Source organism: Pecten maximus, chromosome 11, assembly GCF_902652985.1.
Source record: "Pecten maximus chromosome 11, xPecMax1.1, whole genome shotgun sequence".
Lineage (NCBI taxonomy): Eukaryota > Metazoa > Mollusca > Bivalvia > Pectinida > Pectinidae > Pecten > Pecten maximus.
In genome coordinates this window covers 17,197,830-17,212,146 of record NC_047025.1, presented here as the reverse complement: position 1 = coordinate 17,212,146, position 14,317 = coordinate 17,197,830, and the positions used below count along the sequence as shown (strand labels likewise).

The 14,317-nt window shown below is 36.7% G+C and overlaps 1 protein-coding gene across 4 annotated transcripts in view; it reads right to left on the bottom strand.

Annotated features, from left to right (window-relative positions):
* Positions 1-1,760: 1,760 nt before the first annotated feature.
* Positions 1,761-14,317, bottom strand: part of LOC117337141 (kinesin-like protein KIFC3) — a 76,497-nt gene continuing 63,940 nt past the window's right edge. For 3 of the 4 annotated variants that reach the window (XM_033897967.1, XM_033897968.1, XM_033897969.1), the window contains one exon: positions 1,761-5,610. In XM_033897967.1, coding sequence (XP_033753858.1) covers positions 5,401-5,610 — 210 coding nt within the window. In that variant the 3' untranslated portion in view covers positions 1,761-5,400. Of the gene's footprint in view, positions 5,611-13,417; positions 13,469-14,317 lie in introns of all 4 variants that reach the window. The other variant, XM_033897970.1, reaches the window with a different exon arrangement.

Sequence of the window (14,317 nt, the reverse complement as noted above, 5' to 3'; positions counted from 1 at the left end):
CAGGGAGTTGATATTGGGTCTGTAGAAAGCTAGGGTAAAGGGCTACCAAGTTTGTTCAAATGAATGACCTTGACCTTCATTCAAGGTCACAGGAGTCAAAAAGGCTAAAATCTTTAAATGACTTCTTCTCAATAACCAAGAGTCCCAGGGAGTTGTTATTGGGTCTGTAGAATACTGGGGTAAAGGGCTATCAAGTTTGTTCAAATGAATGACCTTGACCTTCAATCAAGGTCACAGGAGTCAAAAAGGCTAAAATATTTAAACGACTTCTTGTCAATAACCAAGAGTCCCAGAGACCGAATTTTTGGCCTGTAGCATGCTGGGTTAAAGGGCTCTCAAGTTTGTTGAAATGAATGACCTTGCCCTTCATTCAAGGTCACAGCAGTCAAAAAGGCTAAAATCTTTAAGCGACTTCCTCTCAATAACCAAGCGTCCAAGGGAGTTGATATTTGGTCTGTAGCATGCTGGGGTGAAGGGCTACCAAGTTTGTTCAAATGAATGACCTTGACCTTCATTCAAGGTCACAGGAGTCAAAAAGGCTAAAATCTTTAAACGACTTCTTGTCAATAACCAAGAGTCCCAGAGACCGAATTTTTGGCCTGTAGCATGCTGGGGTAAAGGGTTCTCAAGTTTGTTGAAATGAATGACCTTGCCCTTCATTCAAGGTCACAGCAGTCAAAAAGGCTAAAATCTTTAAGCGACTTCCTCTCAATAACCAAGCGTCCAAGGGAGTTGATATTTGGTCTGTAGCATGCTGGGGTGAAGGGCTACCAACTTTGTTCAAATGAATGACCCTGACTCACATTCAAGGTCACGTCGATCAAGTATGCTTAAATCTTTAAATGACTTTTAGTGAATAGCTTAAGTGCCGAGAGACATTATATTGGTCATGTAGCATGCTTTCAAATAACTGCAGGATCCATATATGAAAAGATCACTGCATTGCAGGTGAGCGATTTGGGCCCATTGGGCCCATTGGGCCCTTGTTTTCGTTTATTTCAGTGTTTTTTGTCTGTATCTATATGCCCATATTTTTCGACTGATCTCTTTGAAAATTGGTAGGCTTTATAATTAGGATATTTGTTTTTTTATTTTGATTTGACTAATTTTGCAAAGGTTATTACCATTTATTGATTTCAGTATTTAATTTTTAGCTGGATATCTCTCAGTTTTTAACATACTTATTTAAAAAAAAGGTATTATAGTCATGATATAAATTCATTTGCTTATCTACAATATAGATCTTAAAATGAGGGACAATGTCTTCTTTAACCAGATTGTTAATCAACCTTGGTCCAAGGGATTAGTGACACTTTATCTGGGGAAATTGTGTATCTGTTAAGCTTCAAGTATCTCCAACCATATGTTAGCCCTGTAAAATTTATTTGGCCTGATTTGATATTTGACTTTGAACAGTACCCTGAACTTTGGTGATGTAAAAAGGCTCAGGACGGACCATTTTAATGTAATGAATGTGTGTGTTAAACTTTCATGTCTCTAATTAATAATTCAGGAAGGTCTCCTTAGGTCAAGGTTATACGCAAGGGTCTAAGTAAATAATTTTATTTTTTTAATGTCCAAAAAACTACTTTTTTTTAATATTAAAATTATAGTACTGTATGTCTAAAAGTCATGAAACTTATTAATGTTTTATCAGAATGTCTCAAACTATATAGACATTTCTTGTAAAACTACAGTATGTTGGTTTCCATAAGTGACATTCATTCATTAAATTTAAAACAAAACAAAAGACATAAAACTTTAAGTAAAATCTGTATTTAACATAATATCGGGAGATTGCATACTAGCATCAGAACACAGTAAAACAAACCAACCCAGAAACCACTTTCTTTGGTAAACATCAAGGTATTTTTCATCAGCAATAGAGATAGGCAATCGTAATCAACATACCTAATGATTCTAGTCCTTTAACAGAAATTTAAACCAACCAAATCAGACTAGACCCCAAGTGTTACATGACAGTACAATCTGGACCAGGGCTTTGGCTTTCCAACCTATAGCAGTAAACTATGTATTTGTACATTTAGTTTATTTGTTTAACTAGATAAATTGGTAAAAGAACTACAAAATGTGACAAAAAACCCTGGGATCTCGGCTTCTACCACTAAATGATTTTTGTTTGTTTCTATGTAAGACTGATCTTTTCTCTACTTTCCCCTTCTTACCTCTTTATAAGGAGAACTTACCAATCAAGTGGGTAGTGACCATGGGAAACATACTTATTAAGTTTGAGAAATATCCTTCCAGTACTGCTAAGAAATAGTGATAACAAACTTTAACTGTCAAAATCAAAGATGGCCACCTTGCGATGATTTTGTTTTCTAGAACAGAATGGCACAGCTAGGGACCAAGGGGAATCTACATATAAAAGCGGAGAAAATCCTTCTGGTACTTTTCAAGAAATAGCAATGATAAAGATTGTTATGGATGGATGGCTGGATGATGGACCACGGACGAAGAGTGATTTAAATAGCCCACCATCTGATAGTGAGATAAAGACATGGAAATCTCCCAACTGATAATTACAGCTTGTGTATTCACAATGAAAACAAATGAAATGATCATTCTTCTATGATAGCACCAAATGTATTGTAGGATAAGATGAACAAATGCTGTCCGTCTTGGTTATGGCATACTCAATCAGTTACTCATATGTATACCTCTCACGTTTCCTTTCTCATTGCAAAATCTACAGATTTTTTATATATAAAACTCTCTCATCAAATCTTCCAAAAATAGACGAGACCATCCTCTCACATTCTATTATACATCATTCACAAAAATCAATAATAAACCCTTCGATTCTCAGTCTGTATAAATACAAAATGATCTATCTAAAATACACTGAAATGTTTTATGTGTAAATGATTCTGAACACATTACACACATCTTCCAAGAAGTACAACACTTAACACCACAAGATGTCTGTTCTACATAGCTTGAGGATACATATCAAATGTGCAATTCTTCTATTATAAACATTTGTCAAATTGACAGTTTGCTAGGAATATAATATTATCTTGTATACATTTTAAGCCAATGATGTTTTCTGAGCAATAGAGCAAATATCATCAGAGAGTATGGGTCTACGGAGTAAGAAAAATACATTCAGAGCATGAAGGAGGCTTAATGATGATATTTTTAAAACAATCGGATCACAATATAACAGGCTATATACTGAGCATATATTTGACACATTGGGCATATAAGGTACAGCAGTAAAGGCAAGACAATACAATGAGATATCAGATACGTTGTTGCCCATTTTACAAATCAAAAACATAATCCTTTCTAAAATTGAGACTCGAGACAAATAGGATACTGTACATATCTTAAAATCATATGTTACACTTTGTGACCCAGTGACCTACTTTCACTTTGTGACCCAGTAACCTACTGTCACTTTGTGACCCAGTGACCCAGTAACTACTGTCACTTTGTGACTCAGTAACCCAGTAACTTACTGTCACTTTGTGACCCAGTAACCTACTTTCACTTTCTGGTTTCAGCAACCTCGTCTTACTTTCACTTTCTGGACCATTAATTTAATGTAAATTTCAGAATATAATTCAGAAACAACCTGAAATTTACAAGTGTTTTGATGTTTGCTTATTTTTGTGACTATTTTGATCAGCGATGAGACTATATCTTACTGGATTACCTGACATGCAATGTCACAAGAAAGACAAACTCCCTTAACTCAATGTACAGTACATGTATGAACAAATTTGAACACAAAAACTCAGTAAATCTATGAGATCTTGCATAGAAGTTCCTCTACAAACTCCCAATTAAAGTAATAACTCGTTTTTTTTCAAGCTTCAAAAGCTTTACGATAGATATATGTTTTAATCATAATCATTGCATGATGATAGTTATGGCGAATAAAATAGTAAATAAGTGTAATAGATGTTACGTGGAACAATATTGATACCAAAAACTGACAAAGTCATACGATATCGAAAATGAAAGTCTCTAAATACAATGTATTCACTTTGAACCCAAAAAAAGGAAGTAAACATTCATTTGTTATCCATGGTTATCTTAAAACACTTACACATACAAAAAAGAAAGAATAGAAAAGAAATGAAAAATAACAGAGAAGAATCTTTTCAATAGCCATAGGACTAAAGATCTAAGATCGAGAATTGATGCCACTCTCCTACTGAAATGGTTTCCATGGATATTCAGCAGAATTTCCTAACGTATATCCTATTATCTGGTGCTGTATAACTTCTCTGAGCAGAACAAACATAATAAGTGGCCAATAGAGTTCTGTATCACCTTTGCTTAATGGTGCTAACAATATCTTAGTAAATTTCAATGAGATTTTACATTGAAGATGTATTGTGAATCTGGTGAATACTTTGATACCAAATAACTTTTTGAAGGTTATTGGGTCAAGTTCTGGTACAGGAATGATCTATAAATTGGAATTGATCAGTTTTACTGTAAACCCATATCCCACAATGCAATATACATTTATATGTTAACCCTAATTTACATAATCATTATTATTCTCCTTTGTGTTATCAATGGTAATTATTAAGTGTTAGATTCACTAACCATTCAAGTTAGCCAAGGTGAGAATGTAATTAGCAGAATGTATCATGTTTCATTCCTTTTAACTAACATGTTGGTCAACAGCTTGAATGTATACATTTAAACATGCTTATTTCAAAAGTGGACAAATGTGAACTTTGACCCTTACATAGGGGTGAGGGTTCTGCTATCCCCCTCCCCTTCCCCATAGAATAATTGAAATTAGAGAGCAAAATGTTAGTGTGATGGTGTTTCAATAAGTGGACAATTTTACTAGCAATGGTATATGAATATTAAAATCTAACCTGAAAGTTTGTGGATTTTAATTTTCCTGGAAAACATTGTTACAGTATCCACTGAGTAGTAGGACTACCCCAGGGGAGAGCGGCACCACAAGAATCACATGTATGAAGTTAAGAGACATTTAGACCCGTATACATAAAAACCTACCAAACTCTACAACAGCAGTAGTTTCACTATGGACATACAAATCACATGAGTAAAGGTTATCACAGGATGTCCACAATACCGCCATATCACATGGTAAACACCATACCGTCTCTTTGATAAGATCATTATTTCTCCCACCTGTGTTTAAGTGTATGAAAATCTTTCATCCCCTTGGAGATGAGACGCGGGAAGTCTCAACACGAGGGAGAAGATTCCTAAGCAGACAAACACGCATAAAAAATGTCTGATATTCGACTTTGTTTCCAAATCCGAGTGAGAATTTTTTTTATATAGCTGCAAGCACTCCCTATTTGTATCGTACAAGGAGTTTTAAAACGGACTGATGAAGTAGTTAACCAGAAGCGCCTCTACTTCTAATTTTGTTCGCTATAAGTTGAGTTTGCTTGTAACCTTTGACATCTTATTAGTCCGAGAGGCAGATCCTAGAGGAGTGGAGCGAGTGAGAGGGTTGATGCCAGATCTGGGCGGGGTCGCCATCCCAGTGCGGGACGGTGTTAAGTGGGCAGAACGTGATGGAGTGCCTCCACTCCTGGAGGGAGTCGAGGGCTTTGCCATGGGACTGCTTGCGTAGTCTCCCTACAAACAAATAAATAAGACATTAGTACATTTACATTTCAAAGGAAAATTATATCTATTGTTCTGTAAAGTCTACTTTGTATTTAATAGTAAACATAAGTTTAATTATATGTTGTGTAGTAAAGGTTTAGTTTTCAAAATACCATCAAGATCATGATTAGTTTTTTTTAGTAACAGGAAGCAGTAACAACAAGTATAATGATTGCCTTGATAAATAAAAACAAATTTGAATTACACCACACATATTTAGTATACATGTACTACAACAATAAAATACAGCTTTCACAACATAATACATTGATACACATGGATGACTACACATGTAAGATTTATATAGACAGTTAATCTTACCATCACAAAGGAATTACTAAGTAACTACATCTGATTATCTCCCTTGACTTAAATACGGAAACATGTACAGTGAGCCCTGAGTTAACTACATCTGATTATCTCCCTTGACTTAAATACGGAAACATGTACAGTGAGCCCTGAGTTAACTACATCTGATTATCTCCCTTGACTTAATACGGAAACATGTACGTACAGTGAGCCCTGAGTTAACTACATCTGATTATCTCCCTTGACTTAATACGGAAACATGTACAGTGAGCCCTGAGTTAACTACATCTGATTATCTCCCTTGACTTAATACGGAAACATGTACAGTGAGCCCTGAGTTAACTACATCTGATTATCTCCCTTGACTTAAATACGGAAACATGTACAGTGAGCCCTGAGTTAACTACATCTGATTATCTCCCTTGACTTAATACGGAAACATGTACAGTGAGCCCTGAGTTAACTACATCTGATTATCTCCCTTGACTTAAATACAGAAACATGTACAGTGAGCCCTGAGTTAACTACATCTGATTATCTCCCTTGACTTAAATACGGAAACATGTACAGCGAGCCCTGAGTTAACTACATCTATATTTTATAGCTATGTGAATTTTACCACTATAAAGATGTAAGCAAGTAAGTACAGTGGATAGCACTTATCATAATATTGGATATTATAGTATCTCGCTTTGATATTATAACATTTTCCCTGGTGCTGAACGTTCTCTACCACCTGGCTTTCTCAATTCAGCACTTATTGTCATTTTATTTTAAATTGATTTTTTTTTATCTAATCTATTTATATACAAACACATGAATACAAAATAAATAGATCAATTTGCAGTTACAATAAGGCTAACAAGATATTGAAAACAGCTAACATAAAATCTATGAGTAATATATTAGCGCCAATCAACATGGACAAACTTGACACACTCAACTTCATAACAAAACGAAGATGTGTTTGTATATATAAATGATGTTCTACCAGAATTAATGAATACTATCAAGCTTGTGACTCGGTATTATAACTGTAAATATAATGTGCTACATCTTAATTCCTCATTAACACAAACTGAGACTGAGACAAATGTGGGGTGAGTCAATACTGATGAGATACCACAGCTCTCATATCCTTAGACTGAGACAAATGTGGGGCGAGTCAATATTGATGAGATACCACAGTTCTCACGTCCTTAGACTGAGACAAATGTGGGGTGAGTCAATACTGATGAGATACCACAGTTCTCACGTCCTTAGACTGAGACAAATGTGGGGTGAGTCAATACTGATGAGATACCACAGTTCTCACGTCCTTAGACTGAGACAAATGTGGGGCGAGTCATACTGATGAGATACCACAGCTCTCACGCCCTTAGACTGAGACAAATGTGGGGCGAGTCAATACTGATGAGATACCACAGCTCTCACATCCAGACTGAGACAAATGTGGGGCGAGTCAATACTGATGAGATACCACAGCTCTCACAAACTTAGACTTAGACAAATGTGAAGTGAGTCAATACTGATGAGATACCACAGTTCTCATGTCCTTAGACTGAGACAAATGTGGGGTGAGTCAATACTGATGAGATACCACAGTTCTCACGTCCTTAGACTGAGACAAATGTGGGGTGAGTCAATACTGATGAGATAACACAGCTCTCACGTCCTTAGACTGAGACAAATGTGGGGCGAGTCAATACTGATGAGATACCACAGCTCTCACAAACTTAGACTGAGACAAATGTGGGGCGAGTCAATACTGATGAGATACCACAGCTCTCACAAACTTAGACTGAGACAAATGTGGGGCGAGTCATACTGATGAGATACCACAGCTCTCACATACTTAGACTGAGACAAATGTGGGGCGAGTCAATACTGATGAGATACCACAGCTCTCACAAACTTAGACTGAGACAAATGTGGGGCGAGTCAATACTGATGAGATAACACAGCTCTCACGTCCTTAGACTGAGACAAATGTGGGGCGAGTCAATACTGATGAGATACCACAGCTCTCACAAACTTAGACTGAGACAAATGTGGGGCGAGTCAATACTGATGAGATACCACAGCTCTCACAAACTTAGACTGAGACAAATGTGGGGCGAGTCATACTGATGAGATACCACAGCTCTCACATACTTAGACTGAGACAAATGTGGGGCGAGTCAATACTGATGAGATACCACAGCTCTCACAAACTTAGACTGAGACAAATGTGGGGCGAGTCATACTGATGAGATACCACAGCTCTCACAAACTGAGACTGAGACAAATGTGGGGCGAGTCAATACTGATGAGATACAACAGCTCTCACGTCCTTAGACTGAGACAAATGTGGGGCGAGTCAATACTGATGAGATACCACAGCTCTCACGTCCTTAGACTGAGACAAATGTGGGGCGAGTCATACTGATGAGATACCACAGTTCTCACGTCCTTAGACTGAGACAAATGTGGGGCGAGTCAATACTGATGAGATACCACAGATCTCACAAACTTAGACTGAGACAAATGTGGGGCGAGTCAATACTGATGAGATACCACAGCTCTCACGTCCTTAGACTGAGACAAATGTGGGGCGAGTCAATACTGATGAGATACCACAGCTCTCACAAACTTAGACTGAGACAAATGTGGGGCGAGTCAATACTGATGAGATACCACAGCTCTCACGTCCTTAGACTGAGACAAATGTGGGGCGAGTCAATACTGATGAGATACCACAGCTCTCACGTCCTTAGACTGAGACAAATGTGGGGCGAGTCAATACTGATGAGATACCACAGCTCTCACATCCTTAGACTGAGACAAATGTGGGGCGAGTCAATACTGATGAGATACCACAGCTCTCACGTCCTTAGACTGAGACAAATGTGGGGCGAGTCAATACTGATGAGATACCACAGCTCTCACATCCTTAGACTGAGACAAATGTGGGGCGAGTCAATACTGATGAGATACCACAGCTCTCACGTCCTTAGACTGAGACAAATGTGGGGCGAGTCAATACTGATGAGATACCACAGCTCTCACATACTTAGACTGAGACAAATGTGGGGCGAGTCAATACTGATGAGATACCACAGCTCTCACATACTTAGACTGAGACAAATGTGGGGCAAGTCAATACTGATGAGATACCACAGCTCTCACCAACTTAGACTGAGACAAATGTGGGGCGAGTCAATACTGATGAGATACCACAGCTCTCACCAACTTAGACTGAGACAAATGTGGGGCGAGTCAATACTGATGAGATACCACAGCTCTCACATACTTAGACTGAGACAAATGTGGGGCGAGTCAATACTGATGAGATACCACAGCTCTCACCAACTTAGACTGAGACAAATGTGGGGCGAGTCAATACTGATGAGATACCACAGCTCTCACATACTTAGACTGAGACAAATGTGGGGCGAGTCAATACTGATGAGATACCACAGCTCTCACCAACTTAGACTGAGACAAATGTGGGGCGAGTCAATACTGATGAGATACCACAGCTCTAACCAACTTAGACTGAGACAAATGTGGGGCGAGTCAATACTGATGAGATACCACAGCTCTCACATCCTTAGACTGAGACAAATGTGGAGTGAGTCAATCTTTAGCATACAGTTTTTTTAAGCTTTTTCAAGATTTTTTTGTAGAAACAACTATGATTATGTACTGAAATCTGTATACATATACAGTGGAACTTCATTAACTCGAAGTCGACGGGACCACGGAAAAACTTCGAGTTATCCAAGTGTTCGAATTAAGCGAGTTATCATTTTGGTGAAAAGTTTGGTCAATGTTTGTCAACATTATATAATCATTATAACTCCGCTCTGTCGCTCATCAGTTTAGTGTGAAGACTGGTCAATACATGTAAATATATATGTAATGTTTTGTTCTGTCACTTGTAGTTTGGTGCAGTTTTGCCGATATACAGTCACGATAAAATTTCTTTCACTTAGTCACTTCAATAACGATCTGATGTGCAAGTCATGTTTGCAAAAGGAATAACGTTAAAACGGAATTCGACAGAATAACAATTTATTCATGTCAAAACAAATAACCGTTTAAGTTTAACACAGATCGTATGTAAAACGTAACAGAACCATTACCTTATATTGGACATATAAAATGCTGTTTGATAGGCCTACTGACGTTTTATTGATAACCACGCAATTTCCATGTGTATTAGCACCGGAAGTTGGGCTGCGCATGTGCGTATACAATGTTACTGTTACTGAGTTGGCATGTTATCCGATTAATAGACAGCGCTGACCGTTACAGTCGTACTCTGAACACCTCGGCAGTAATTACACTATTGTTTCAGTAGTTTAAAGATTTAGTAGGCACCGGTGACTGTTTCATTTCTACACCTGTAAAAACATCAGCAGAGTAGATCTACCGGTGTGTCAGAGATTAGTTCCGCTTGAGCGAGCGAGTAGATGAGTTGTTGACTATTGCATGTACTAATATACAATTATGGCCCTCTGTGGAGGGATATATCCAGAATTATGTCCCTGGAAATAACTCTTCCCAGGGACATAATTCTGGATATACGCCCTCCGGAAAATAACCCTTCCCAGGGACATAATTCTGGATATATCCCAACACAGAGGGTCATAATAGTTTTATTATACCGAAAAAGAGCATATTTTGTGGCCTTTTTGGTGTTTAAAGCATCCTTGCTGTCCAATATCACTGTTATTTCTACTTCTGTTGATCGGCCAAATCGTGATGACACTGCCATTTCAAAAGTCTGTGTTGTTGTTAGTGTTTTTGGAACCAGACGACAACAAACGGAAAAGAGTTCCACTGCCCGACTTCCGATGCAGGCGCGTTCGATGACGAAGGGTTATTCATCGGGCGGAGGGGTTATACACCGGGGTATAATACTCTGCTGCCATGGTTACATGGTTATTCGACGGGTTATACCCCGGCGACGGCATTTGTCGGGGGATATTCAATTCATAAAATGTTAGGTGATATGTTTTCGTCCAATGAAGAGAATTCTAACAAAAGTGAGGTATAATAATATCGGTGACCGCCTTAGGAAATTACCTGATGTAAGTAAAGCAGTATTTTTTATCACCAAGAGTTGTTTTTATAAGATTCCACCGACAATTTCTTTAATGAATTTATGCAACACTTATAATATCGATCATGTAGGTTTGTAGTGCCGATATATTCAGTATTACAAACGGAATTGAGCTGTTAAAAAATGTCGGCGTTTACCACCGATCGTTGTTGGACACGAAATTATACTTCGAGTTATTCGATCATTTCAAATAGGATTTTTATTGTTGGGACCAAATTTTCACTTCGTATTATCCAAGTTTTTCGAGTTTTCCGAGTTCGAGTTTTCCGAGTTTTCTTTACTAAGATAATGAGATAATTCGGCCGGGACTGACGAGGGACTTTGAGTTTAGCGGGGTATTCGAGTTTTCCGAGTTCGAGTTAACGAAGTTCCACTGTATACGGGTACACAGGTTTTTACGGTATATATTTTTTAATGACATTAATTTAATCAATTAATCATTAAATTCTATTTTACAACTAGAAATTGCTTCCCTGAGACTGTCAGTTGTTATACCAAAATTTCTATTTCGGTTTTGACTTAATCAACTGATGATAAGTCGCTCTACTTTCAAATAAAAATATTCGACTTGGAATAAAAGATCACAAAAAAATCACAAAAAAGAAGCAAAACATTCAGGACTGGAGGCCACATTTCTGTAACTTTGCCAGGATAAGTTAACTATATTCATTACTGTTACTGTAGTAATCGTTGGTCTTTATAGTCTAACTAACATGCTCTACACGCCCATTTAGGACTAGTACTTGTATACCTAAAGTCTGAGAAACCTTTGTGTAGCACTCATTATCCCTCATTATTATTATAGACAACAGATGATTGGCAGATAAACTTTAATGTACAGATAAACCTACAAACCACCATGTTGTAATAAACCAATAACAAATATTACCAGATTTATTGAATGATTTCAAGTTGACGCAACAGAAATAATCACAACAGAAAATCTGCCATTGTTTCAACATGAAAGGCAGTCAAAATGAATGATGTTTCTTTGAACATAAGGATTCAAACATCCATCTGGTACATTATAGAGCTCAACTTCATGCTTGCAAAATTGCATTGTTATCAATAAAAGGGTGACGTCTCCTCAGGGTAATTACTGGTGGATAAACTGATCTCTAGACCCCTTGTTAGGATATTAAAAGGTATGCAGTGGCTTGGTTAGCGTTGGACATGGCACAGTGAGAGAGATCAAACTCAACAGATAATGGGACGTGGTTATAAGGAACATGATGCTTTTCAATAATGAGTTATAATTCTAAATAAACAGATATCAAATAGATGTGATCATGATATTTAGCTACTGAAAGAACAGATCTGCTTAGAAGAAAGAAACTTTGTCAACAGAAGTAATGTGAAACGGGGCGTGACAATTTTAACACGAAAAACAGGGGGAGGTTACTCTATATCATCACTAGTAATGTTAAATGGGGCGAGACAATTCATAACAGAAAACATTACAACATGGAAACTTCCAGGGGAGTTTACTCTATATCAATACTAGTAATGTTAAATGGGGCGAGACAATTCATAACAGAAAACATTACAACATGGAAACTTCCAGGGGAGGTTACTCTATATCAATACTAGTAATGTTAAATGGGGCGAGACAATTCATAACAGAAAACATTACAACATGGAAACTTCCAGGGGAGGTTACTCTATATCAATACTAGTAATGTTAAATGGGGCGAGACAATTCATAGCAGAAAACATTACAACATTACAACATGGAAACCCCTAGGGGAAGTAACTCTGTATCAACACTCGAAATGTTTGACAGGGCAAGACAATTCATATCACAGAAAAAGTTATAACATGGAAACCTCCAGCCCAGGCGAAGTAACTCTGAAATAAAAGCTACCAAATCTTCTACTGCATGCTCATTTCAACAGGCCAAATGCTAGTTGAACTTTAAATATGAATCAATGTTTAAAATATCATACTAAAAATAAAATATAAAATAAAATGAATATAAATCAGGTCAGACAAAGGAAGGCATGCATTAAATAATAACCAAATCAGATAATCTGGGGAAATTTATGAGTTTTTCTTCTCTCACTGTAATATGCTTAATCTGGTATTGAATTCATTTTAATTTAAAGAATTGCTTGAGAAATGATAAAATATTCTGGTAATTCATTTTCTATTTTTTTCTGAAATAATTTGATTACCGGGATGAGGGCGATTCCTTCCTTTATCTGTGTAGCTAGCTAAACAAGCATGTGCATGCAGGAAGTGACATAATGTTAAAACAATACTACAGCGCCACTTGTGACACCAAAATACAAACAGCACCACAACATGAGTACAATATCAAATGGCACAAAGGAAAACAGCCAGCATAACAGTTCTTACTCTCTCATCAGGTCTCTCACATAATCATGATTTCAAAGGTTTTTTTGTTCCCTGAAAATAAATGACATGAATGAAGTAGTAGGAAATCGAAATGAACACATCTGTGTATAGGTACACACATCAGATCTCTGGTTTTATCCAAAGGTCTTTACCTGACTATAACATACATATGTAAGTTTGTAAGTCCCAGATCCACATCATAATCTCCCCCATGATTATATTTCTACAATAATATAGACTTTTTTTATGTATTAATCTGCATGAAATAAAATATTCTTTTACCTAAAGCATAATATATACATATTGTATTAATATTCTGATGTCCAATGGTAGGTATAAAGCATGAAGCATCACTATAATCATGCTATTTCCTAAGGTTCAGTGATAAATTTAAAGGTAAAACATGTTCAATAACTATTTTCTAAGGTTCATAGATAAGTTTAAAGGTAAATCATAAACTATATCCATATACATGTACATTTCGTACATGTATTCTATTGTTCACTAGTATGTACCATCAATGCATTCTAAGGTTCAGGCCTGGGCTTTGTAAATAATATGTTCTATCAACAGTCATTGTTGTTTTATTAAAAGAAAACAGAGTCTTATTCATCAATACATACTAAGGTTCATGGGTATTTATAAATCATATATCACTAATACACTCTAAGGCTCATGAGTATATATAAATCATATACCACTAATATATTCTAAGGTTCATGAGTATATATAAATCATATACCACTAATATACCCTAAAGGTTTATGGGTATATATAAATCATATACACCAATATATTCTAAAGGTTTATGGGTACAGATATATATACTGTTAAATCATATACCACCAATATATTCTAATGTTCATGAGTACGTATATATAAATCATATACCACTTACAT